The sequence below is a fragment of the Zalophus californianus genome, chromosome 3, assembly GCF_009762305.2.
Source record: "Zalophus californianus isolate mZalCal1 chromosome 3, mZalCal1.pri.v2, whole genome shotgun sequence".
Lineage (NCBI taxonomy): Eukaryota > Metazoa > Chordata > Mammalia > Carnivora > Otariidae > Zalophus > Zalophus californianus.
In genome coordinates this window covers 108,799,690-108,826,001 of record NC_045597.1, presented here as the reverse complement: position 1 = coordinate 108,826,001, position 26,312 = coordinate 108,799,690, and the positions used below count along the sequence as shown (strand labels likewise).

The 26,312-nt window shown below is 34.9% G+C and overlaps 1 protein-coding gene across 1 annotated transcript; it reads left to right on the top strand.

Annotated features, from left to right (window-relative positions):
• Positions 1-24,143: 24,143 nt before the first annotated feature.
• On the top strand, positions 24,144-25,982 carry LOC113919893 (eukaryotic translation initiation factor 4 gamma 2-like). Its single transcript, XM_035726709.1, has one exon. It carries the CDS (start codon positions 24,144-24,146, stop codon positions 25,212-25,214), a length of 1,071 nt encoding a protein of 356 aa, XP_035582602.1. The 3' UTR covers positions 25,215-25,982.
• Positions 25,983-26,312: the final 330 nt, after the last annotated feature.

Here is a 26,312-nt window from a genome sequence, read left to right as displayed (position 1 = left end):
TCAGATAAATATACTAAAAATAATTTATTGCTTATCTGGAATTCAAATATGACTGGGCATCCTGTACTTTTATTTGCTAAACCTGGCAGTCCTACACAGAGAGTACTCTTTATTAAGAATTTTTATCTCAGGGATGCCTGGGTGGCTCAGTTGGTTAAGTGTCTGCCTTCGGCTCAGGTCATGATCCCAGGGCCCTGGGATTGAGTCCTGTGTCGGGCTCCCTGCCCCGCGGGAAGCCTGCTTCTCCCTCTCCCTCTGCCTGCCACTCCCCCTGCTTGTGCACTCTCTCTGTCAAATAAATAAATAAAATCTTTAAAAAAAAAAGATTTTTTATCTCAATATAATCACATTAATTTTCCTTCATTCTTTCTTAAATTTTGTTATGCCAATACTGTGTTCTTCTATTAGATTTAGTTCCTATGAATTTTCCCCATTCTGTTTATGTGTTTACTACTGCTTAGATAACTTGATAGTCTAAGGCTCTAGGAAAAAAAAAATAACTATTGATCTGATAGAATTAATTTACTAAGCACTCTCCTATTTGTTTATGGCCTACCAGATAATTAATTACTTAAGTCCTAGATATCTTATTGTCCCGTGTTTCATCCCAGTATAATTTATAGTCCCAACAGAAAACAGAACAATCAAATCATTTCATGAAGGTAATTTTAATAAAAATATTTTTTATGGAGATGCAGACAGGGTTAAGAGAACCAAGAAGAATGAAAAGTCCGCAGGGACTAGCAATAACTAACATTAGTTAGCAATTACTAACATTTGTAACCCTCCCATGACTGAAAAGGATGGGATAGCCAGAATCCAGTGAAAAATGTAGCCTTGGAAGAGAAGCCTCGCAAAGGAGCAGTGCTCATAGTTGGTGAACTGCCTGTAGTGGGAACAGCACTTAGAACAAAAGCAAAGTATTGCTCAAACTCTGGCTTAGCAGCAATAGAACTGAGAGAACAACTACCCTACCTCCCCTTCCTGATCTCAGGACTAGTGTGTCTCCTATTATCCAGTCCCATCTGAAGCCACAGGACCAAGGAGCCCAGGTGATAAAATTCATGCAGGTCAGTGCAAAGCAGGTAGAAAATGAATCTGAGTAATAACTGGCTCAAAAACATCAAATAAAGATTTTTAAAATTTAAATACTTAAATCTCTCCATAAAAAACATAGAAAAACCTTTTTAAAAATATTAAACATCTAATTTTAGATGTGAAATGAATAATGTTACTTTTCATTGAATAGTGAGATCTTTAAACATTTAAGTAAGATCTTTTCCACAAGTATGGGTGCCTGGGTGGCTCAGTCAGTTAAGTGTCTGCCTTTGGCTCAGGTCATGATCCCAGGGTCCTGGGACTGAGTCCCACATTGGTCTCCCTGCTCAGTGGGGAGTCTGCTTCTTCCTCTATCCCTGCCCCCCATTTGTGCTCACTCGTGCATGCTCTTTCTCTCTCACAAAAGTAAAATCTTTTAAAAAAAAAAGATCTTTTCCACAAGTAGATTTGTGTTCATACATGCAGAATTTATGGCTGGGTATCTCACTATCTTTGAAAAAGATGTTTTGACTGATAATGTTCTCTGAGGGAGGTACAGAAATTAACAACTTCAGATATTGTTTGTGGAAGTGTAATTTCATTAGATCTTTGTGAAAATTAATTTGGCACATTGTATCAAAACTTTTAAAGTGTCTAGATCTAAATTCTAAAGTCAATGTGCAAAACTTTATTCTAAGAAAATTACCAGAAAAGAGTATATGGTGTATATAGACATAAACATGTACACATGAGAATATGCATTCATGGTTACAAAACTTTGAAGCATGTTAAATATATTAATAGATTATTTAAATAAATAAATTATGGTATATCCATAAAATACTATTCTGTCAAATTGTTTTTCATTTTACCATGGATGTGCACTATACATTTTCCACTTAAAAAATTATAAGGTAGGTGGAGGGTATGATTCCACTTGAACTTTGTTTTCCTGAATGTCACATAAATGGAATTACAGAGTACAGAGCCTTTTGTGTTTTTTGCTTTTTTTCACTTAGCATGCTTCAAAATTAATTTATGTTTTTGCATGTATAAGTAGTTTATTCTTTTATTGTTGAATAATATTCCATTATATGGCTGTATCACAATTTTTTTTTCAATAATAGACATTTGGGTTGTTTCCAACTTGAAGGTATTATACATAAAGCTGCACTTTACAGTCACATATAGATTTTTTTTTTAGACTAAAGTTTCATTTCTCTTGAGTAAATACCTAGGAGTAGAATGTCAAATTATATGGTAAATATATATTTAATTTTATTTAAAAAACTGCAAAATTTTTTTCAAAGCAGTTGTACTATTTTGTATTCCCATCAGAATGTATGAGACTAAGAGTTTATCTCTGCATGTTTTATAAAGAGCATTGATTATATTTATCATCATCAGATAAGACAATAATATGATTTCTACTTAGATAAAATTGGAGGGGGGCCTTTGCGGACTCAAGTTGAGAGTAAATATATTAAAACCATTAGCAACATGTGTTGTCCTAATATGCTAAAATAAGATAATAAATCAACAAAGACAACATCAGGACAATTTTTATATCTTTAATAATTATTGTATTAGTGATTTCTAGTCACCAATCCTTAACAGTTTATTTATGATACTGAACCCAGTACTATATTAAGGAGACACTTAGAAATATATCTCATTATAGATAATAAACATTATACAAAGCTTTTCTCCTGGATCTGGTTCTTCACTCAGGTTTGAATTCCTTTCTGATTGTAGGACTAACTCCTCAGTTGTTTTTAGTCTTCCTAGTACTCTTTCAGCACCAGAGAGCACATCTAAAACTCAAGAATATTTTTTCTCTTTTTTTCTTTCCTAAACTTTAATCTTTAGTTTTATTGCCATCTGCTTTATCTCCATTTTCTATTTCAAATTCTATTTTTTCATTTGTTAATCTGTCCCCACAGAAATGACTCAAAATTCTCAAACACTGAAAACAGAATTTGTGTACTAGGATGCTATGTGCTGAAATTTGCAGTTAAATATTGTTTTACATTCCCATGACTTACCAGGATACATTTCAGTTTCAAAAAGGAAAGAAGGATGTAAATTGTGCAGGGCTGATTTGTTTTATTCCCCCTGTCTTATTTACTCAAGGATTTTGTTTTCCTCTATGTACTATTGTCACTGAATAATTACTGATTTGTTTACCTTATATTTCAAAAAAAGATATGCAAAGTATATATATATATATATATATATTATATATGTATATATTATATATATATATATATATATATAAAGGACTATGTCCCAATTATTTCAACTTGCAATGGTTTCAACTCTCAGATCTGTGGCTTACTCTACCATTTACTGAATGTTGCTTTGAAATTTATCATGGTCCTCTCAAAGGGCCCCGAAAGGTCACTCTGCCCAGGCCTTTCTCCCCAAGCAGGAGTGTCACTCCTAATTATTGGGAGTAATGGTGGCAAGAATCATTTGTAAGGGACAGATAAAACCATCACATGTAACCTATACCTTGTCCTCTAATCATCAACCAAGCTCCAGCTGTATAAATTACTTTTACTGAGTTTTATTAGTGCTGTTCCCCTTCTATTGCAAAGAATGCATACTGCTAACCTATTAAGTAAAATTGCTTATAGATGTAAATTTTTTATGACTTTTTAAATGTTAATGTATGGCTTGTTAAATGTTAAAGTGGTAAATAGCTTCTAGGAGCTCATATGTACTAACTTTCATTTTGTAGCCCTCAGCATTTAAAGAAAGAATTCATAAAGTATTAGTCAAGCTAAGATTTTTATAAATGCTGCTTTTAATATATGAGTGTACAAAAGAAATTAGTGCAAATAGAAGATAATGTCAATGCCACAATAAATGATCACTGTCAAAGAACAACAACTTGCTAGTAGATTATGAAAGAAAAATATGAAATATAAGAATTTTAATTTAAGGTACTGCTACAAACTGAGACGATGGCTCATTGTATTAGATCTATGCTCTTCTATGTAGGGCTTCTTACAATTCCTATTTACTTAAATATTTATTGTAAATAAGTACAGACTTTTTTTTCCTGGCTATATCCCTGCCTATATCACTCATAACATGGCAGCATAATTATAGAATGAATGAAATCAGAGTTCAGACAAAGTTTTGATATTGAATTCTGTGGTCATCATTGAAGATTTCACATTAGATTTAAATCTAGATCCTTTTAAAAATACAGATGTCTAGGTTCCAACTATTGACATATTCATGAGAGCTGAGGCCCAGGCATGTATATTTTTTAAAAGTATCTGTTTATCCTTTAATGTATAACTTATAAATAGGAAAAAGGATACCCAGAATTTTAAAGGATTTACTCAATGTTAAAGAGCTAGTGAAATGTAAAACTAAAATCAAACATAGGTTGACTCCTCCTTTACCCATGAGGTAGAGGACAGGTAGAGCAATCTCTAATCAAGGATACCAGCAGAGTGAACATCAGTCTTTTCCTAATCCATGGATCCTTCCAGGCAGTGATGTTAATGGATACAAATGGATACTCACATGTAACTGCATCTATTAGTTTGCTAGGACTGCAGTAATGAAGTACCATAAATTGGGTGTCTGAAATAAGAGAAATTTATTGACTCACAGTTCTAACGGCTAGAAATCCTAGATCTAGGTGTCAATAGGATTGGTTGCTTTGATAACTATGAGGGAAAATCTGTTCCATGATGCTCTTGTAGCTTATGATGGTTTAGTGATATAGGGACTGAGAGCAAGTCACTCCATGATGGGCCACTATCTCACTAAGATTATTTTGAGCTGAAAGCAAACAAGATCTTACAGGCTCAAGATAACCTTTTCCCCTCCCTTAACTACATAGAAAAATCTAAGTCGGGGTCTTTCTCAGAATAAGAGTTATTACCATACGTAATTTTTTTTTAAAGATTTTATTTATCCATTTGAGAGAGAGAATGAGAGAGAGAGAGTACATGAGACGGGGGAAGGTCAGAGGGAGAAGCAGACTCCCTGCCGAGCAGGGAGCCCAACACGGGACCCGATCCCAGGACCCCAGGATCATGATCTGAGCCGAAGGCAGCCGCCCAACCAACTGAGCCACCCAGGAGGCCCACCATACGTAATTTTTTAAAAAAAATTATTTATTTATTTATTTATTTGAGAGAGAGAGAGATAGCAAGAGAGAGCAGGAGCAGGGCGGTGGAGGTGGAGAGGGAAATGCAGGCTCCCCGCCAAGCAGGAATCTCCATATGGCGGGGCTCCATCCCAGAACCCTGGGACCATGACCTGAGCTGAAGGAAGAGGCTTAACCACTGAGCCACCCAGGCTCCCCACCACCAGATATAATTTTATTTGAGTGACCCATTTATATGTCAGGGCAAACATCTAATTATCAAACTTCTGCTCTTCTTACTGCCCTAAGAATTGCATTTCTTCCCTCTGAAGTCCCAGGCCCCTATCCCCACTTCTCCTTAGTTCAGGATGACATGTATACCTCATTTTGCCTGTCTTTGGGATTTCCGTGTCTGTGTGAATTCCCTGTATGTATGCTATTAATTTTATTTTCTCCTGTTAATCCATCTCATGTCAATTTGATTCTTACTCCAAATAAAAGAACTCTTAAAGGGGACAGAAATTCTTGCTCCCCGAGAGTGACAATCTTTGGTGTTCCTTGGTTTTAGATGCATTGTGCCACTCTCTGCCTCCATGTTCACATCACATTTTCCCTGTGTGCATGTCTGTCTCTGTGTCTAATTTCCCCCCTTTTACATCCCACCCTAATGGCCTCATTTACTTAAGACCTCATTTCCAAATAAAGTCACATTCTGAGTTACTTGGGTTAGGACTTCAACATATGTTTTGGGGAGACACAATTCAATCCATAACAACTGTCTACCCAGAAGTCATGGGAGAAGCAGCAGCTTAGCAGACTAAGAAATCTCTCTCTTAAACCTAGACTCACTCTTTACATTAAGTTCAAATTCTTTACCTTCATGACATCATTCTTTCAACAAGGCACACAACTCTTTAAAACTTTATCTTAGCTCTTCACCAAAAGAAGGAATATTTAGAATCCTCTAGCCCTTCTTCCAATTACTGATTATTTAATTTTCATTTAAAATATAATGCCATTAGCATAAATTGTGGAAGTCTAATTACCTGGGTAATGAGTAGTCCAACTTGAAAGAGACTTTTAAATCTCATTTATAGAAGAATATGGGTCTTCTTCCCACTATTTGTGTGACTGTTTTCTTGTTAACTCTTCTCCACGAGGTCTAGTACACCTTCATAGTTCTGAACAAAATTCATGACTTGAACTCATCATTTTTGCCTTTCTTTCTTACTACACAACAGTCTTTCTTTCTGAATTATTTCTTCCTACTGGACATATCTTACTGCTTTCACATCGTAAAGTGAAGTTTTTCCTCCTTTTCATCTAGAAAAATCTTTTTTTTTTTTAGAATGGCTTTCTTCCCAGCTCTACATATTGATTCCCTCAAAGGACATTTTCACTTGATTCCACTCAACAAGAAAATCATAAAATCATAATTTTAACTTGTTATATACAATTCACATTGACATAGGATTTTTCATCTAGATTAATTGAGGTCCTACCCCAGGACTTTTGAACTTGAGACTCAATATCCTATTTAGTCTTTCTCCAGTAAGGGAAAAGAAAAAGTTATATCCTAAATTCTGTCGGTGGCAATGTTTTTCCCAGTATCATTTAGGACATTTTCAGCTGATAATAACAGAAAATTCAACTCAAAAAATTTCAATAACAAAGAAATCCATTATTGTGCATAGCAGAAGTTCAAAACTGTGAAGCTATAAAGTATATTAATTTTGCACCTCAATGATATTATCATAATTCTTTCCATTATTTCATTCTGTCACTCTTGGGTTGGCTTCATCTTTGAGCTTGCAGTATATTGGTTGAGGACATCTTATCCAGAACTTTTGCTATTCGGAAAAAGAAATTTCTCCCAGTGTGTTTAATTTTAAAATCAAGGAAAATATTTTTATTTTTTTATTTTTTAAAGATTTTATTTATTTATTTGACAGAGAGAGACACAATGAGAGACGGAACACAAGCAGGGGGAGTGGGAAAGGGTGAAGCAGGCTTTCTGCTGAGCAGAGAGCCCAATGCAGGGCTCGATCCCAGGACCCTGGGATCGATCTGAGCCGAAGGCAGACACTTAACGACTGAGGCACCCAGGCACCCCAAGGAAAACATTTTTAGAACCACCCAAACATTTTTTCATCACATTGGCCAAAATTATATCCTAATTCCATGCTTAAACTAGCCACTGTGAAAGGAACTAATACCAACATAGCTGGCTTAAGGCAATCAGAATTAATTCACTAGGGTTGAGAATACAGCAACTTTTCCTGATATTCAGTACCATGCAAAAGAGAACATATACATCATCACAACAAGGATCTGTTAACAAGGCAGAAGGAAAATATGTCAGGTAGATTATTAAAACTCTATGCTAATACTCTGATGTAGAGAAAGCTTATGTGTTGAAACAGAATGTTAACTACCACAGACAGAGAATAACCTGGCAGTTTTGACTAGTTCCAACTCATCCTGAAGTCCAGTCTCATTTATTTTCATTCCACAATATTTTAAAAAGTTGTTTTTTATACTCTATTGGATTTCATGAACATGTTTCTTTTTGTCTATACTTGTTATAAGAGCTTTTCTATACCTTATAACAAAACGAATTTACCTCATCACTGTAACTTTATTGAAGTCATATTTGCATTTGTCATTTTTTTTTCATAACTGGAAATTTTGTTCCCATCTTTTATGGTAAGTCAGACCTCATGCCTTCTACTAATTTAATTATACACAAAGAAGTCTAGATATGTTTAAATTTGCTGACCATTTTGTGATACTATCTCTACTGTAAAACTAACACATTAATTTTTCATCATTTATGTGATAATTGTGCCAATTCTATTTTTTTAATTTTTTTATGAGGCTAGAGAAGCTGTTACTAAGTCATGTGAGATTCATCCATCTTTTATCTAAAAGAGAGCCTGATCCAAATAGTCACACCCTCTACTTAATATCTGCATTTCATTTTTAACTTGTTATATACAATTCACATTTTTATATTTTTATTGTAATGGAATCATTATCAAAGTAACAGCAATTCCGCCCTATTATTTTTATAAATGCAATGAATTTGAACACATAAACTGTGTTAAGCTGTTAATGATCTCCCATGGGTTTCATTTCTTATTTGTGAATCTTTAGTGATCTCCTTGGGGTTTAGGTGAAGCAAATTTTGCAAATTAGGCCTAAAAGTATGAAAGTTTTCCTATGATCTTCAGTGAGCTAGAGTTTTGTTCCATGAAGCAGGGAAATTTCTCAGATGAACAATAATTTTGACCCTTCTCTACCCCATGGCTTTCATTTGAATTTTTTTTTTTTTTGGTTGAATTCACCTTACATTGCTGATCATAATTGTAGAGAAAATAACAGCAAAGTCAAAACTTATTTTCAGTGCCTGAGGCATATGACTGACCCTTTCCTTTCTCGTCCTTTAGCATCCAAATCACCTACCCTATTCCTTTAACCATGCTGCTCTGATTACCTTTTATCCTATCTTCTTTCTGGGATGCTAGATACTTTCATTTTGAAACCTAGAAATATACATGTTGTAAACTGTTTAAGATAAAATGCCTTTTTTTTTTTAAACTTTTTAATTGGAGACGTATTCTCAAGCACTCTCACATTTGGGTCAGAGAAGAGGTAGAGGGACCTAATAATATTTGATGGTATAAAGATTTGGGATCAGAGGAGTTCTAGTAAATGACTGATTTATAATGTTAAAAATGTGTTATGTAAATTTAAAAAAATTAAAATAGGGCTTAATGGATGAATGAACAATACCTATTTCTAGCAAATACATAAATAAATAAGACATCTTGACTTATTGGGGGGGGAGTCAAAGAAATAAATTAGTAATCATTTCAGTAAATTTAATTAACAGTAATATCTGGGAGGAAATTTCTGAATTAAAGACAAGTATCATAATAGCTTATCCTAGGCCCGAGGTTTGCACACTATACAGCCCAATGGTCAAATCTGACCACTGTTTATTTTTGTAAATAAAATTTTATTTAAATACAGTCATACCCATTTGTTTCCTTATTTTTTATGGCTACTCTCTTGCTACAATGGGAGATGTTCAGTTATACCAGAGACAATATGGCACATAAGGTCTAAAATATTTGCTACCTGACCCTGTACAAAAAATGTTTAATGATCCCTGCCTTAGGTAAAATCCTATCAGATTTAGAATATTGTGGAAATATTGACTTTGTATAAAGGCATATCTAAATGAGCATATATTACAGGATGAATTGGGATCCATTCTTAAAGGTATACAACCAGAAACAGGTTGGTTAGTCAGCACGGAAAGGCTATAGACAACATAATGTCCTATTTCACCTGAGTGAAATTAAATAAGCCACTCAGTCCTTCATAGCCTTATTTCCTTGATCATGCTAGAGCAAATTAGTACAGATGCTAACCTGGCAAATGCATGAAATCTTTTTCCATGTATTAATGATGCCAGAAAAGTCACAGCTATCTAAGTTGCAGTATTATCTCTCTGGAGGGAAGATGCCTGTTGTTACAATGACTATATAGACAAAGTAAAAACAATCTCAGAATCTGAAACTAGCAGATAAATCTATGTATAAGAACATATGTCATACAAACCTAGGTTTGTACAACTTGAGATGAAAGACACAACTTCCATGAAAGTATATATCCAAAAATAAAAGTACAAGGTCAATAATTACAGGTCACAGTTGAGGCGATGGTTGCACCAAAGAACAAAAGCTAAAGGAAACTATGGCAGTTGAGTATATGGGTGGGCCCTCAGTGGCAGATAAAGAAAAACAATAAACAACACACACACACACACACACACACAATTTATGTAACTGGAGAGAGAGATTAAAATTTTCCTAGTAAACTCTAAGAACTTATCACATATAGAATGTGTATCTCATTTATGTCATGCCTCTCTTCCAGAAGAGAAGTAATTTTAAACATTGAAATAATTTAATCTTCTATTTAGACAAACATCTAGATAAGGATTATTTAACATTTAGGTTTCCAATAGGTTAAATTTAGTGAATTTAAAAGTTAGTAATTTTTAATGAAAATGTTACATTAAACCAAGATATTTTTTCCAGTAGAGAAGAATACTTGAACAATCCTAATTATACATACAAACTATTGGGTTTTCTTTAGATAACATGGAATGTCATACATTCTCTTAGAAAACAAGTGTTCTTCATTTTTTTCCAATTTGCTACCACAAAGCTCAATATATGCCAAGTGACTATTTTGTAAAACAGAGTATACTTTCAACTTATTGATTATTTTTGCTTTGTGTTAAACATGATTTTTAGTTTGGGGATCAGTAGTGTAGCAGTTCGGAAATTTGTTCAGCTGCTTAAAATTGACATTTAACTTAGACAAACATCAGACTTAATTTAGACAAACATTTCTTCTACGTACATTAATGTAGAAGGTTTTTTATGTCGGTTCTGCAATTAAAGAATTTGGAAAAAGACCTCTGCAGTTCTCTTGTTTTTCCCTCCAAGGCTTCATCACACAGAGTATATACAGAACTTTGTGGGTGAAAGAATTTGAAGGTGAAGATGAGTCGAATTTTGGCATTACTTAGTCTATAGTTCCAAAGAGACAAAAAAGAGCATGTTCCAGGAGACAATTGGAAATACATGCTAAAGTCAGAAGAAATTAAGACTAATTTTCACTGAGGTGGTAACTGAAGATTAACATTTCAAGAAGTTGGGTGGTGAACAAGAGAAAGGAAGTTTGAGAGGGAAGTAGGCCAGTGGAAACTCTACGGGGGTACAAGAAACTAGGTAAGGTTTTCTGTAGAGAAAATTATGTGTGCTAAGAAAGGGATCACTGAGATAACTGCTAAGGAGTCAAGGCTGCCTAAGAAGACAAAGCAATAATAACCATAATGGAGAGGGAATAAGTTTGAAGAGCATGTTCTTCAAATGTAAAGCAACAGTGGCATAGATCTATTTTGATATTTCTAAGAAAAGCCTTAATGAAAAGATGGGTACTCTGTGGGAAAGTTGACACTCCCTTTCATGGAATTCTACAATCATTTATCCTCCCACTATTATTTTAAAGGCTACAGAATCTATAGATTGAATGAAGACAAGCTCTTTTATTGACACCAATCTACATGAAGGTCAAATGTTAATTCCATACTTTCATTTTATATCTTACACAGAGGGATTCTCAATTTCTTGTATGGTCAAGGAATCAAATATACAAGTCTCCCAAGCTTGATCTTAAGAAGACTAATTTTTTTTTTATAATTCCAGTGGATCATCACATTTTTCATCTACAAGAAAAAAAAATGATTTGGAATTAAATGCTTTGTGATTTGAGTCCTACGACTGCAAAAATTTCCAGACAATAATGACAGCCACCTACTGCTTTGTACAATAGTAAAGAGATTGATTTCGATACAGTCACTGTATCAGTACACATAAAGAGAAAATATGTGCATGTAAACAAGATTGGACTACAGCTATACACTTATTTTTCCTTTGAAAATGAAACCGGTTGGCAGCCTTACCAATAAACAGTGCTCAATGTTATCTTAGTCTTCTGTTTGAGTTTTGGAATGCTGAGTCTTATGGTAATTGCATATTACATCTACATACTTAAAATGAGTTTATAATGGCTATTATCATCAAAAGGAATAGGAAAACAATTAACCATGATTAGCCTTTTTATGTGGAGTTACCTCCTTATTTTGGCATTCACTTTGCAATCATTTTGAAATTAGCTATGAGTTTGAATAATTTTATATATTTATTTTTGTATTTCAATAGTGTAAGAACAAATGAGTTCCTTAACCTTATGCATTTCTATAAAAAGTAGAAAATGCTAGCAGTGTTTATTAAAATAAAAAACACATTTCCATATGTTTTTTTTAAAGCAGAGAAAGAGACCAAAAGAAACCTTTCTGTTTTTTTCCTAGTTTAATTTGAAACTGAGCCAACTTAAAATAACTGCTATGACATTCATTATTGCACTTTATATTGTCCCCCAAATGATTAATTTTCACTGCCTCAGGTCCCTTTCAAAGGTAAACATTCTCTTGTAAAAGAACAAAGGCATGACTTGGTAAATAGGCATTGATGATATGATTGAAATTTCAAAATACATATTACCCTCTTGCAATATTGAGACATTGTACATATATGTTTAAATTCCACATATGGTAAGAGTGTACATTTTATCACAGAGATTCCCAAATGCTATGGGGAAAAAAAGGAGGAAGATTTAAAATAGTGACTCTCTGCAAATCATGGCCAGATTCCCTTTGTTTTTGGATCCTGGAGCATTGGCAGTCTTGCCTGTGGGATGTGTTTTGAGTCCTCTAAGTGATGACTGGGAGTGAAATCTCAGGGGACTGAATGGGCACTGCCTGAACTTTGCTGATAATGATTGTGCAGCCAACACACTCAGTTCTTTTTTTTTTTTAAAGATTTTATTTATATGACAGAGAGAGTACAAGCAGAGGGAGAGAAAGGGAGAAGCAGGCTCTTCTTAAGGAGAGTTTTCGGGTCCTTAGGTAGCCTTCCGCTCTGTCCTTGCTTATATGATTTGGAGAACTGCCAGTGGCTGTGACTAGAATAACCTTTTAGGCGAATGGATTGATGCTCTGGAGTTCCTTGGATATTTGCAAATTATAAAGGGCTAAAGAACTCCTTTGAAGATTTGTGTTTTGTTCAAAGGATGGTCACAACTTCCCCCACCCTAATGAAAAGAGAAAATGTAGCATAAAAGTTGACTTTAAAGAATTAATTTAGGTCACAAAAAAGTAAATTGGGGTCTGTGATACATGGTGCTAAATACAGTAACTTATGTGTGAATAAAAACATTTCCTTACATTACATTCATTTGTTTAGTCCTATCACTACTTAGTTTTCCATTTTCCTACTCATTGCTATTCCATATTGAAGAATTTCAGAAGCAGATTTCTTAAAATGCTTGAAAGAAATTTCAATATAAATATTCAAAGATTAATTGTCATCGTCATTGTTTCTGGAAATCTTTGGCATAATGTATTCTCAAGCGACCTTCCCTGCTTTGTTAAGCGATTTACTTTTCAGAATTAGGGCAAGAAATTATTCCTTCATTATGGTTCAAAACAAAACAAAACAAAACAAAAAACAAGACAAAAAAACAAAAAACTTCCTCTCAACATTTATAAATAATCAGATATATAAATTTATAAAAAACAACTCGCCTTATTTTATCTCTATACTTTAAGTTTTATTTGACTTCTAATCTACTTTCTTTCAAATCTGTCATAAATAACTTTCTTACAGGAATGGCCAATCGTTTAATCCCTTAAGACAAACTTCTGCCCTCTTCAATATGTACCTCTATATTATAAGTTTGATTGAGGTATAACTTACAAACCATAAAATATACCAATTGCAAAGTATACAATTAAATCATTGCAAAGTATACAATTAAATCATTTCAAGTTAATACAATTATGTAATCATCACCATAATCCAGTTTTAGTACATTTTCATAATTCAAGAAAGTTCCCCTATACTCATTTGTGGTTAATCTCCACTCATACTTATATCTTTAGGAAGCCACTGAGGAGCTGCTATTTGTCTCTACAAATTTGCCTTTGCCAGGTATTTCATATAAATGAAATAATGTAATAAGTAGACTCTACATATGGGTTCTTTTGCTTTGTATAATACGTTTAAGGTTCATCCATGTTGTAGCACTATGGTAGGCAGAGAATAAATGCCTCCCAAAGATATCCATATCCTAATTCCCAAGACCTATGATTATTTTACATTACATGGAAAAGGAGAAATAAGGTAGCACATGATATTGAATTTACTAATCAACCGCCCTTAAAAATAGAGATTTTTCTGCATTATCCAGTGGTTCCAATGTAATCATAAGGGTCCTTAAGTGAGGAAGAGGGAGAAAGAAGAGTCAAAGTGATGATGTGAAAAAGATTTCATGGGTCATCATTGGCTTTGAAGATGGAACATTGCAAGGAAAGAGATATGGGCAATTCCTAAAAGCTAGAAAACAGAGGAAAATAGATCTTATTGGCTTATTATGTTGATCAATTTCATATGTTAAACTATCTTTGCATTCTAATAATAAATCCTATCTGGTCATAGTATATAACACTTTTAATGATGAATTCTGTTTGCTAGTGTTTTCCAGAGGATGTTTGCATCAATGCTCATAAGGGATATTGGTCTGTAGTTTTATTTTTTTGTAGTCTTTCCGTCTTGCTTTGGTATTAGGGTAATGTTGGCCCCATAGAATGAGTTAGGAAGTATTCCCTCCTCTTTAATTAATTTGGAAAAGATTGAGAAGGATCAGTATTAGTTCCTCTAGAAGAGTTTGGTAGAATTCACCAGTAAAGCCATCAGGTCCAGGGCTTTTCCTTTTTGGGAGATTTTTGATTGCTGATTCAATTTCCTTACTAGTTATGAGTCTATTCAGATCTCTATTTCTTCATGATTTAGTGTTAGCAGGTTTAGTGTTCTAGGAATGTGACCATTTCAACTAGTTTATACAAATTGTTGGTGTGCAACTATTCATAGTATTCTTATAATCTTTTTTATTTCTATAGAATTGATAGTAACATCCCCACTTTCATTTCTGGTTTAAGTAATTAAGAGGTTTTTTTTTTTCTCTTTTTTTACATAGTCCATCTAAACTAAAGGTTTGTCAAATGTGTTTATTTCTCAAAGAACCAACTTTTGGTTGCACTGATTTTCTCTATTGTCTTTCTATTCTCTATTTTGCTTCTCTGCTCTAATCTTATTTTTTTCCTTCTGCAAGCTTTGGGTTTAGTTTGCTCTTTTTTAGTTCTTTAGGTTGTAAAGTTAGATTGTTGATTTCATATATTTATTGTTCTTTAATGTAAATATGTAGTTACAAAGTCCCCCTTTAGCACCACTTTCCCTGAGTCCCCTAAGTTTTGGTATGTTGTGTCTGAATTTTCTAATGTTCCTAGTGATTTCTTCTTTGATTTATTGGTTGTTTAAAAGTGTTAAATTTCTACAGTTTTATGATTTTTTTCCAGTTTACCTTTTGTACTGATTTCTAACATCCTGCATTGGTCAGAATAGATACTTTTAATGAAATCTATCGTTTTCAATCTTGAGATTTAATTTGGGGTCTAACATATGGTCTTGGAAAATTTCCAATGTACACTTGAGGAGAACGTGTATTCTGTTGTTGGGTAGAATGTTCTATACATTTCTGTTAGAGCTAGTTGTTTAATTTTGTTGTTGAGTCCTCTATTTCAATACCTCTTCTGGTAGTTCGGTCCATTATTGTGAGTGGATAGTCAAATATTTTTATAGAACTTTCTCCCTTCAGTTCCATCAGTTTTTGCTCATATATTTTAATTACTTGTAACTAGCTGTGTAAATGTTTATAATTGTTGTTATCTTCTTGCTGTATTGAAACTTTTATTAATATATAATGTCCTCCTTTGTCTCATAAGTTTTGATTTACACTTGATTTGTCTGATATTAGCCACCTTTGCTCTCTTTAGTTACTATCTGGATGAAATGTCTTTTTCAATTCTTTCATTTTCAACTTCTTTGTGTTTCTGGATCTTCAGTGTATTTCTTATAAACAACATACAGTTGGATTATATGTTTTATCCAATTTGCCAATCTCTATCTTTTGACTGGAGAGTATAATCCATTTACACTTAAAATAATTATAGATAAAGAAGAACTTACCTTTGTCATTGTGCTATTTGTTCTCTATAGGCTCTATAGTTTCTCTGTTTCCCATTTCCTGAATTAGTCTTCCTTTGTGTTTAGCTTTATTTTTGTAGTGAAATGCTTAAATTCTGTTCTCATTTTCTTTTATATTTCTCCTATAGCTATTTTCTTTGTGGTAACCATGGGGATTACATTAACATCCTAAAGTTTTAACTCTGTAACTCAAATTACTACCAACTTAACTTCAATAAAATACACATTCTCTATTCTTTTACAGCTTCATTCGGACCCCTTTAAGTTGTTGACGTCATGAAATTACATCTTTATAAATTGTGTGTCCCCAAACCATAAACTATTAATTCTTTAAGTGCATTAGTCTTTTAAATTATATAGAAGACAGGATTTAGAACTAAAAACCAAAGTTACAGTAATACTAGCTTTTGCCCTAATAACTGTTTTCTTTAAATGTATTTGTCTTTTTAAATCATGTAGAAAATAAAAAGTGCCGTTATAAACCATTATTACAATAACTGTAGATTTTATAATTGTTCATGTATTTACCTTTATTGAGATCTTTACTTCTCCTTACAGCCTTGAGTTACTGTCTAATGTCATTCCATTTCACCACATAAGACTCCCTTAAGCATTTCTTACAGAGCAGGTCTACTGGTCATAAACTCCCTCTGCTTTTGGTTATCATGGATTGCCTAAATTTCTCCCTCACTTTGGAAGGACAATTTTGCCAGAGAGTGGAGATAATGGATTCTTCATTCACAGTTTTTTTTTTTATCACTTTGAATATAAAATACCACAGTCTTCTGGTGTCCACAAAGTTTATCTTCTTATTCATGTTTCATTGTTTCCAGTTTTATTAAGACATAATTGATATAAAACACTGTATAAGGTAAAGGTGTAAAACATAATGATTTGATATATGTATATGTTATAAATAATTACCAAAATATATTTAGTAAACATCCATCACCTTATAAAGCTACATTTTTCCTTATGATGAGAACCCAAAGTTACTGATGAGAAATCTGCTAATATTCTTATTGAAAATCTCTTGTATGTGGTAATTTGCTTCTCTCTTGCTGCTCTCAAGATTCACTCTATACCTTCAGCTTTTGAAAGTTTGATTATATTGTGTCTCAGTGTTAATCTCAAAGTCCATCTTACTTGAAGTTCATTGAGATATCTGGATGTTTATATACATGACTTCCATAGAATTTGGGGAGTTTTCAGTCATTATTTCTCCATATATTCTCTTTGTCCTTTTCTCTCCCACTTCTTTTAGGACTTCCACGGTGCATATGGCAGTATGTTTGATATCTTCTCCTTTAAAACTGACTTTGCCAATTTTTGTATTTTGCTTTGTTAGTCTAGCTAAACGTTTGTCAACTTTGTTGATCTCAAGGAATCAACTTTTGCGTTCAAGAATTTTCTATTGCTTTTCTGTATTTCCATTTCAGTGATTTCTTCTCTGTTTTTTTCTACCCATTTCCTTCTGCTTGCTACAGGTTTAATTTGCTCCCTTTTTCTAGTTTAAGGTAAAAGTTTATATGGTTGACTTGAGACTTTCATCTTTTTTGAAGTGGATGTTTAAAAGTGCAAATTTACTTCTAAGTACTTGTTTAACTGCTTCTCATAAATTTTGATATGTTTTCATTTTAATTCAGTTCAAAGGATTTTCTTATGATTTTTTTCTTTGATCAACGTATTATTTAGATGTGGCTTGTTTAATTTACAAATCTTTGGTGATTGCCCAGAATTATCTGTTGTTGCCTTCTAAGTTAATTCTACTGTGGGCAAAAAACATGCTTTACACTAAATTGGTTGAGACTACTCTTGTGACCTAGCGTATGGTTAGTCATGGAGAATTTCCCATGAGTTCTTGACAAGGAGGATGCTGGGGTTGTTGGGTGGAGTCACGAAGCTCAAGTTTCTTGATAGTGTTGTTTAGTCTTCTAAATTCCTGATTTTCACTCTAGTTGTTTTAGCAATAATTGAGAATGGATACTGACTCTCCAACTATTATTGTTGAAATACCTATTTCTCCGTTCAATTCTCTCATTTTTTTCACATGTATTTTGGGTTTCTGTTTTTAGGCACACAGATCTTTATAATTGTGTTATCTTCCTGACATACTTACTCACTACCTATATTAATATTGTTACTAACTAATATTGTCACTAATTAATATTGTGACAAATACTGTTGTGCTTACACCTACCATTTTCCTATTTCTTTTTTATTATTATTACGTTACGTTAATCACCATACATTATACCATTAGTTTTTGATGTACTGTTCCATGATCCATTGTTTGCGTATAAAAGCCAGTGCTCCATGCAGAATGTGCCCTCTTTAATACCCATCACCAGGCTAACCCATCCCCCACCCCCCTCCCCTCTAGAACCTTCAGTTTGTTTTTCAGAGTCCATCATCTCTCATGGTTCGTCTCCCCCCCCGATTTCCCCCTTCATTCCCCCCCACCCCGCTTTCTTCTTCTTCTTCTTCTTCTTCTTCTTCTTCTTCTTCTTCTTCTTCTTCTTCTTCTTTTCTTCTCCTTCTCCTTCTTCTTCTTCTTAACATATAATGTATTATTTGTTTCAGAGGTACAGGTCTGTGATTCATCAGTCTTACACAATTCACAGCGCTCACCATAGCACATACCCTCCCCAGTGTCTACCACCCAGCCACCCCATCCCTCCCACCTTCCACCACTCCAGCAAACCTCAGTTTGTTTCCTGAGATTAAGAATTCCTCATATCAGTGAGGTCATATGATACATGTCTTTCACTGATTGACTTATTTTGCTCAGCATAATAACCTCCAGTTCCATCCATGTCGTTGCAAATGACAAGATTTCATTCCTTTTGATGGATGCATAATATTCAATTGTATATATATACCACACCTTCTTTATCCATTCATCTGTCGATGGATATCTTGGCTCTTTCCACAGTTTGCCTATTGTGGACATTGCTGCTATAAACATTGGGGTGCATGTACCCCTTATGATCCCTACATTTGTATCTTTGGGGTAAATACCCAGTAATGCAATTGCTGAATCATATGGTATAGCTCTATTTTCAACTTTTTGAGGAGCCTCCATACTGTTTTAAAGAGTGGCTGCACCAGCTTGCATTCCCACCAACAGTGTAGGAGGGCTTCCCTTTCTCTGCATCCCAGCCAACATCTGTCATTTCCTGACTTGTTAATTTTAGCCATTCTGGCTGGTGTGAGGTGACATCACATTGAGGTTTTGATTTGGATTTCCCTGATGCCGAGCGATGTTGAGCACTTTTTCATGTGCCTGTTGGCCATTTGGATGTCTTCTGACATGAACAGAAAAATGTCTCTGTTCATGTCTTCTGCCCATTTCTTGATTGGATCATTTGTTCTTTGGGTGTTGAGTTTCATAAGTTCTTTATAGATTTTGTATACTACCCCTTAATCTGATATGTCATTTGCAAATATCTTCTCCCATTCTCTCAGCTGTCTTTTGGTTTTGTTGACTGTTTCTTTTGCTGTGCAAAAGCTTTTTATCTTGATGAGGTCCCAGTAGTTCATTTTTGCCCATGCTTCCCTTGCCTTTGGCGATGTTTCTAGGAAGAACCTGCTGTGACTGAGGTCGAAGAGGTTGCTGCCTGTGTTCTCCTTTAGGATTTTGATGGACTCCTGTCTCACATTTAGGTCTTTCAACCATTTTGAGTCTATTTTTGTGTGTGGTGTAAGGAAATGGTTCAGTTTCATTCTTCTGCATGTGGATGTCCAATTTTCCCAACACCATTTATTGAAGGGACTGTCTTTTTTCCATTGAACATTTATTCCTGCTTTCGAAGATTAGTTGACCATAGAGATGAGGGTCCATTTCTGGGCTCTCTATTCTCTTCCATTGATCTATGTGTCTATTTTTGTGCCAGTACCATACTGTCTTGATGCTGACAGCTTTGTAATAGAGCTGGAAGTCCGGAATTGTGATGCCGCCAGCTTTGCTTTTCTTTTTCAACATTCCTCTGGCTATTCGGGGTCTTTTCTGGTTCCATACAAATTTTAGGATTATTTGCTGCATTTCTTTGAAAAAAGTGGATGGTATTTTGATAGGGATTGCATTGAATGTGTAGATTGCTCTAAGTAGCATTGACACCTTCACAATATTTGTTCTTCCAATCCATGAGCATGGAACGTTTTCCCATTTCTTTGTGTCTTCTTCAATTTCTTTCATGAGTATTTTATAGTTTTCTGAGTACAGATCCTTTGTTTCTTTGGTTAGATTTATTCCTTGGTATCTTATGGTTTTGGGCGCAATTGTAAATGGGATCGACTCCTTAATTTCTCTTTCTTCTGTCTTATTGTTGGTATATAGGAATGCCACTGATTTCTGTGCATTGATTTTATATTCTGCCACTTTACTAAATTCCTGTATGAGTTCTAGCAGTTTTGGTGCGGAGTCTTTGGGGTTTTCCACATAAAGTATCATATCATCTGCAAACAGTGAGAGTTTGACTTCTTCTTTACTGATTCCAATGCCTTTTATTTCTTTGTGTTGTCTGATTGCTGTGGCTAGGACTTCTATACTATGTTGAATAGCAGTGGTGATAGTGGACATCCCTGCCGTGTTCCTGACCTTAGGGGGAAAGCTCTCAGTTTTTCCCCATTGAGAATGATATTTGCTGTAGGTTTTTCATAGATGGCTTTTATCATATTGAGGTATGTACCCTCTGTCCCTGTACTCTGAAGAGTTTTGATCAAGAAAGGATGCTGTACTTGGTCAAATGCTTTTTCTGCATCTATTGAGAGGATCATATGGTTCTTGTTCTTTCTTTTATTAATATATTGTATCACATTGATTGATTTGCGGAAGTTAAACCAACGTTGCAGCCTGGGGATAAATCCCACTTTGTCATGGTGAATAATCCTTTTAGTGTACTGTTGGATCCTACTGGCTAGTAGTTTGGTGAGAATTTTTGCATCCATGTTCATCAAGGTATTGGTCTGTAATTCTCCTTTTTGATGGGGTCTTTCTCTGGTTGGTGATCAAGGTAATGGTGGTCTCATAAAACGAGTTTGGAAGTCTTCCTTCCATTTCTATTTTCTGGAACAGTTTCAGAAGAATAGGTATTAATTCTTCTTTTAATGTTTGGTAGAATTCCCCTGGGAAGCCATCTGGCCCTGGGCTCTAATTTGTTGGGGGATTTTTGATTACTGCTTCAATTTCCTTAGTGGTTTTAGGTCTGATCAGGTTTTCTGTTCCTTCCTGGTTCAGTTTTAGTAGTTGATATATCTCTAGGAATGCATCCATTTCTTCCAGACTATCTAAAATGCTGGCATAGAGTGGCTCATAATATGTTCTTATAATTGTTTGTATTTCTTTGGTGTTGGTTGTGATCTCTCCTCTTTCATTCATGATTTTATTTATTTGGGTCCTTTCTCTTTTCTTTTTGGTAAGTCTGGCCAGGGGTTTATCAATCTTGTTAATTCTTTCAAAGAACCAGCTCCTAGTTTTGTTGATCTGTTCTACTGTTCTTTTGGTTTCTATTTCATTTATTTCTCCTCGGATCTTTATTTCTCTTCTCCTGCTGTGTTTAGGTTTTATTTGCTGTTCTTTCTCCAGCTCCTTTAGGTGTAGGCTTAGGTTGTGTAGTTGAGACCTTTCTTATTTCTTGAGAAAGGTTTGTATTGCTATATACTTTCCTCTTAGAACTGCCTTTGCTGCAACCCAAAGATTTTGAACAGTTGTGTTTTCATTTTCATTGGTTTCCATGAATTTTTTTTTTTTTAATTCTGTAATTTCCTGGCTGACCCATTCATTCTTTAGTAGGATGCTCCTTAGCCTCCACGTATTTGAGTTCTTTCCGACCTTCCGCTTGTGATTGAGTTCTAGTTTCAAAGCACTGTGGTCTGAAAATATGCAGGGAATGATCCCAATCTTTTGGTACCAGTTGAGACCTGATTTGTGACCTAGGATGTGATCTATTCTCGAGAATGTTCCATGGGCACTAGAGAAGAATGTGTATTCTGTTGCTTTGGGATGGCATGTTCTGAATATGTATATGATGTCCATTTGGTCCAGTGTGTCATTTAAAGTCTTTATTTCCTTGTTGATCTTTTGCTTAGATGATCTGTCCATTTCAGTGAGGGTGGGTGTCAAAGTCTCCCACTATTCTTGTATTATTGTTGATGTGTTTCTTTCCTTTGTTTTTAAGTGCCTTATATAATTGGCTGCTCCCATGTGAGGGGCATAGATATTTACATTTATTAGATCTTCTTGTTGGATAGACCCTTTAAGTAGGATATAGTGTCCTTCCTCATCTCTTATTACAGTCTTTGGTTTAAAATCTAATTTGTCTGATATAAGGATTGCTACCCAGCTTTCTTTTGGTGTCCATTAGCATGGTAAATGGTTTTCCACTTGCTCACTTTCAACCAGGGGGTGTCTTTGGGTCTAAAATGAGTCTCTTGCAGACAGCATATCGATGGGGTCTTGTTTTTTAATCCAATCTGATAGCCTGTGTCTTTTGATTGGGGCATTTAGCCCATTTACATTCAGGATAACTATTGAAAGATATGAATTTAGTGCCACTGTATTGTCTGTAAGGTGACTGTTACTGTATATTGTCTCTGTTCTTTTCTGGTCTATGTTACTTTTAGGCTCTCTCTTTGCTTAGAGGACTCCTTTCAGTATTTCTTGTGGGGCTGGTTTCATGTTTGCAAATTCCTTTAGTTTTTGTTTGTCCTGGAAGCTTTTTATCTCTCCTTCTATTTTCAATGACAGCCTAGCTGAATATAGTATTCTTGGCTGCATATTTTTCTCATTTAGTGCTCTGAATATATCATGCCAGTCCTTTCTGGCCTGCCAGGTGTCTGTGGATAGGTCTGTTGCCAGCCTAATATTTCTACCATTGTAGGTTACTGATCTCTTCTCCCGAGCTGCTTTCAGGATTTTCTCTTTGTCTCTGAGACTCGTAAGTTTTACTATTAGATGTCGGGGTATTGACCTATTTTTACTGATTTTGAGAGGGGTTCTCTGTGCCTCGATTTTGATGCCTCTTTCCTTCCCCAAATTAGGCAAGTTCTGCTATAATTTGCTCCAATATACCTTCTGCCCCTCTCTCTCTTTCTTCTTCTGGGATCCCAATTATTCTAATGTTGTTTTGTCTTATGGTATCACTTATCTCTCAAATTCTGCCCTCGTGATCTGGTAGTTATCTCTCTTTTTCTCAGCTTCTTTACTTTCCATCATTTGTTCTTCTATATCACTAATTCTCTCTTCTTCTTCATTTATCCTAGCAGTTAGAGCCTCCATTTTTTATTGCACCTCATTAATAGACTTTTTGATTTCGACTTGGTTAGTTTTTAGTTCTTTTACTTCTCCAGAAAGCGTTTCTCTAATAACTTCCATGCTTTTTTCAAGCCCAGCTAGTATCTTTAAAATCATCACTCTGAACTCCAGTTCCAACATCTTACTAATGTCCGCATTGATTAGATCCCTGGCATTCGCAACCGTCTCTTGTTTTTTTTGTTGAGGTGGTTTTTTCCATCTTGTCATTTTGTCCAGAGGAGAACAGATGAATGAGAGAACAAAATGCTAACAGGGTAAAAATGTCCCCAGAAAATATACACTAAACAAATCAGAAAAGACCTGAAACTGGGGGGAAAGAAGGGAAAGAAAGAAAAAAGAAAAAGAAAAAATTAAAACAAACAAAAACAAAACAAAACAAAAATAATAGAATAAGATCAAATATGATCAGGCTGGTGCATAGATCAGTGCCGCACACTACAATTTGGGCGTATTTTGGTCTGTTAGAAGAAAGTACCACCCAAAATTTTAAAGAAAAACATATATGTACAATAATAAGGGTTAATATGATGAAGGGATAGAATATGACTGTAAAGATGAAAATTATAAAAGATTTTGTAAAAGGAATTGATAAGAGAAGAAGTTGGTTGAAAAAAGAAAGAAGAAGTTTAAAAAAAATGAGAGAGAATGTGATCAGGCAGGAGACTAGAACAAAGCCATACACTAGAGATTTAGGGTATATTTTGATCTGTTAGAAGAAACTGTATCCCAAAATTTTAAAGAGAGAACAACTTATATATATATATATATATGTATATATATATATATCAAAAATAAGGTTAACTACTATGAGATGATAGAATATGACTTTAAAATTGAAAAATAAAAAAGATTTTTAAAAAAGGGAATGATAAGATATTGGTTGAAAAAGGGGAAAATAAAAATTAAAAAGAAGTTAAAAAAATTATCTTTGATGACTGAATATCTGAATAGTGGGAATGCAAATGAAGCTGTCAGTGGTGTCCGAGAAATGAGGGCTCCTAAACACTTTCTTCCTGAGATGTTAAGCAAAGTAATTATCCTGTCACTAGATAGAAGTGATGAAGATAAAGAAAAAGCAAGTTCTTTGATCAGTTTGCTCAGACAGGAGGGGATAGCCACGAGTGACAACTTTATGCAGGCTTTCCTGAATGTATTGGACCAGTGCCCCAAACTGGAGGTTGACATCCCCTTGGTGAAATCCTATTTAGCACAGTTTGCAGCTCGTGCCATCATTTCAGAGCTGGTGAGCATTTCAGAACTAGCTCAACCACTGGAAAGTGGCACCCATTTTCCTCTCTTCTTACTTTGTCTTCAGCAATTAGCTAAATTACAAGATCGAGAAAGGTTAACAGAACTTTTTCAACAAAGCAAGGTCAATATGCAGAAAATGCTCCCAGAAATTGATCAGAATAAGGACCGCATGTTGGAGATATTGGAAGGAAAGGGACTGAGTTTCTTACTCCCACTCCTCAAATTGGAGAAGGAACTGTTGAAGCACATAAAGTTGGATCCATCCCCTCAAACCATATATAAATGGATTAAAGATAACATCTCCCCCAAACTTCATGTAGATAAAGGATTTGTGAACATCTTAATGACTAGTTTCTTACAGTATATTTCTAGTGAAGTAAACCCACCCAGTGATGAGATAGATTCTTCCTCTGCTCCTTCCAAAGAACAGTTAGAGCAGGAAAAACAACTGCTGCTTTCTTTCAAGCCAGTAATGCAGAAATTCCTTCATGATCATGTTGATCTGCAAGTCAGTGCCCTGTATGCTCTGCAGGTGCACTGCTACCACAGCAACTTCCCCAAAGGCATGTTACTCCGCTTTTTTGTTCACTTTTATGACATGGAAATTATTGAAGAAGAAGCTTTCTTGGCTTGGAAAGAAGATATAACCCAAGAGTTTCCTGGGAAAGGCAAGGCTTTGTTCCAGGTGAATCAGTGGCTAACCTGGCTAGAAACTGCTGAAGAGGAGGAGTCCGAGGAAGAAGCTGACTAAAGAACCAGCCAAAGCCTTAAATTGTGCAAAACATACTGTTGCTATGACGTAACTGCATCTGACCTAACCACTGCGAAAATTCATTCCGCTGTAATGTTTTCACAATATTTAAAGCAGAAGCACGTCAGTTAGGATTTCCTTCTGCATAAGGATTTTTGTAGTGTAATGTCTTAATCATAGTCTACCATCAAATATTTTAGGAGTATCTTTAATGTTTAGATAGTATATTAGCCGCATGCAATAATTACATCCTAAGTTCTCAAGCAGAGGCAGTCTATTGCAAGGACCTTCTTTGCTGCCAGTTATCATAGGCTGTTTTAAGTTAGAAAACTGAATAGCAACACTGAATACTGTAGAAATGCACTTTGCTCAGTAATACTTGAGTTGTTGCAATATTTGATTATCCATTTGGTTGTTACAGAAAAATTCTTAACTGTAATTGATGGTTGTTGCCGTAATAGTATATTGCCTGTATTTCTACCTCTAGTAATGGGCTTTATGTGCTAGATTTTAATATCCTTGAGCCTGGGCAAGTGCACAAGTCTTTTTAAAAGAAACATGGTTTACTTGCACAAAACTGATCAGTTTTGAGAGATCGTTAATACCCTTGAAGTGGTTTTGTGGGTGTGAAACAAATGGTGAGAATTTGAATTGGTCCCTCTTATTATAGTATTGAAATTAAGTCTACTTAATTTATCAAGTCATGTTCATGCCCTGATTTTATATACTTGTATCTATCAATAAACATTGTGATACTTGAAAAAAAAATTATCTTTGAAAGACTAAGGCATCATGGGGGAAAAACCATGAATACTATGTGCAGTATTCCCCTAGCGCTGGCGTTCTGCTGTTCTCATTAATCAGTAAACTTGGTCTTGGCTGGCTGTTCTTGCTGATCTTCTGGGGGAGCGGTGTGTTGCCATGGTTCCCCAAAGTCTTTGCCGAGGCGGAATTGTCCTGCCCTTGCCAGGTCTGGGCTAAGTAACCTGCTCAGGTTTGCTCTCAGGAGCTTTTGTTCCCTGCAAGCTTTGGAGGACGAGAGGGAAAATGACAGCCTCCCAATCTCCACCCCAGACTAGCTGTGAACTCGGGGCCCCA

Coding starts and splice junctions, on each gene's coding strand:
- LOC113919893 (XM_035726709.1), top strand. CDS start 24,144: ATGACTGAATATCTGAATAGTGGGAATGCAAATGAAGCTGTCAGTGGT.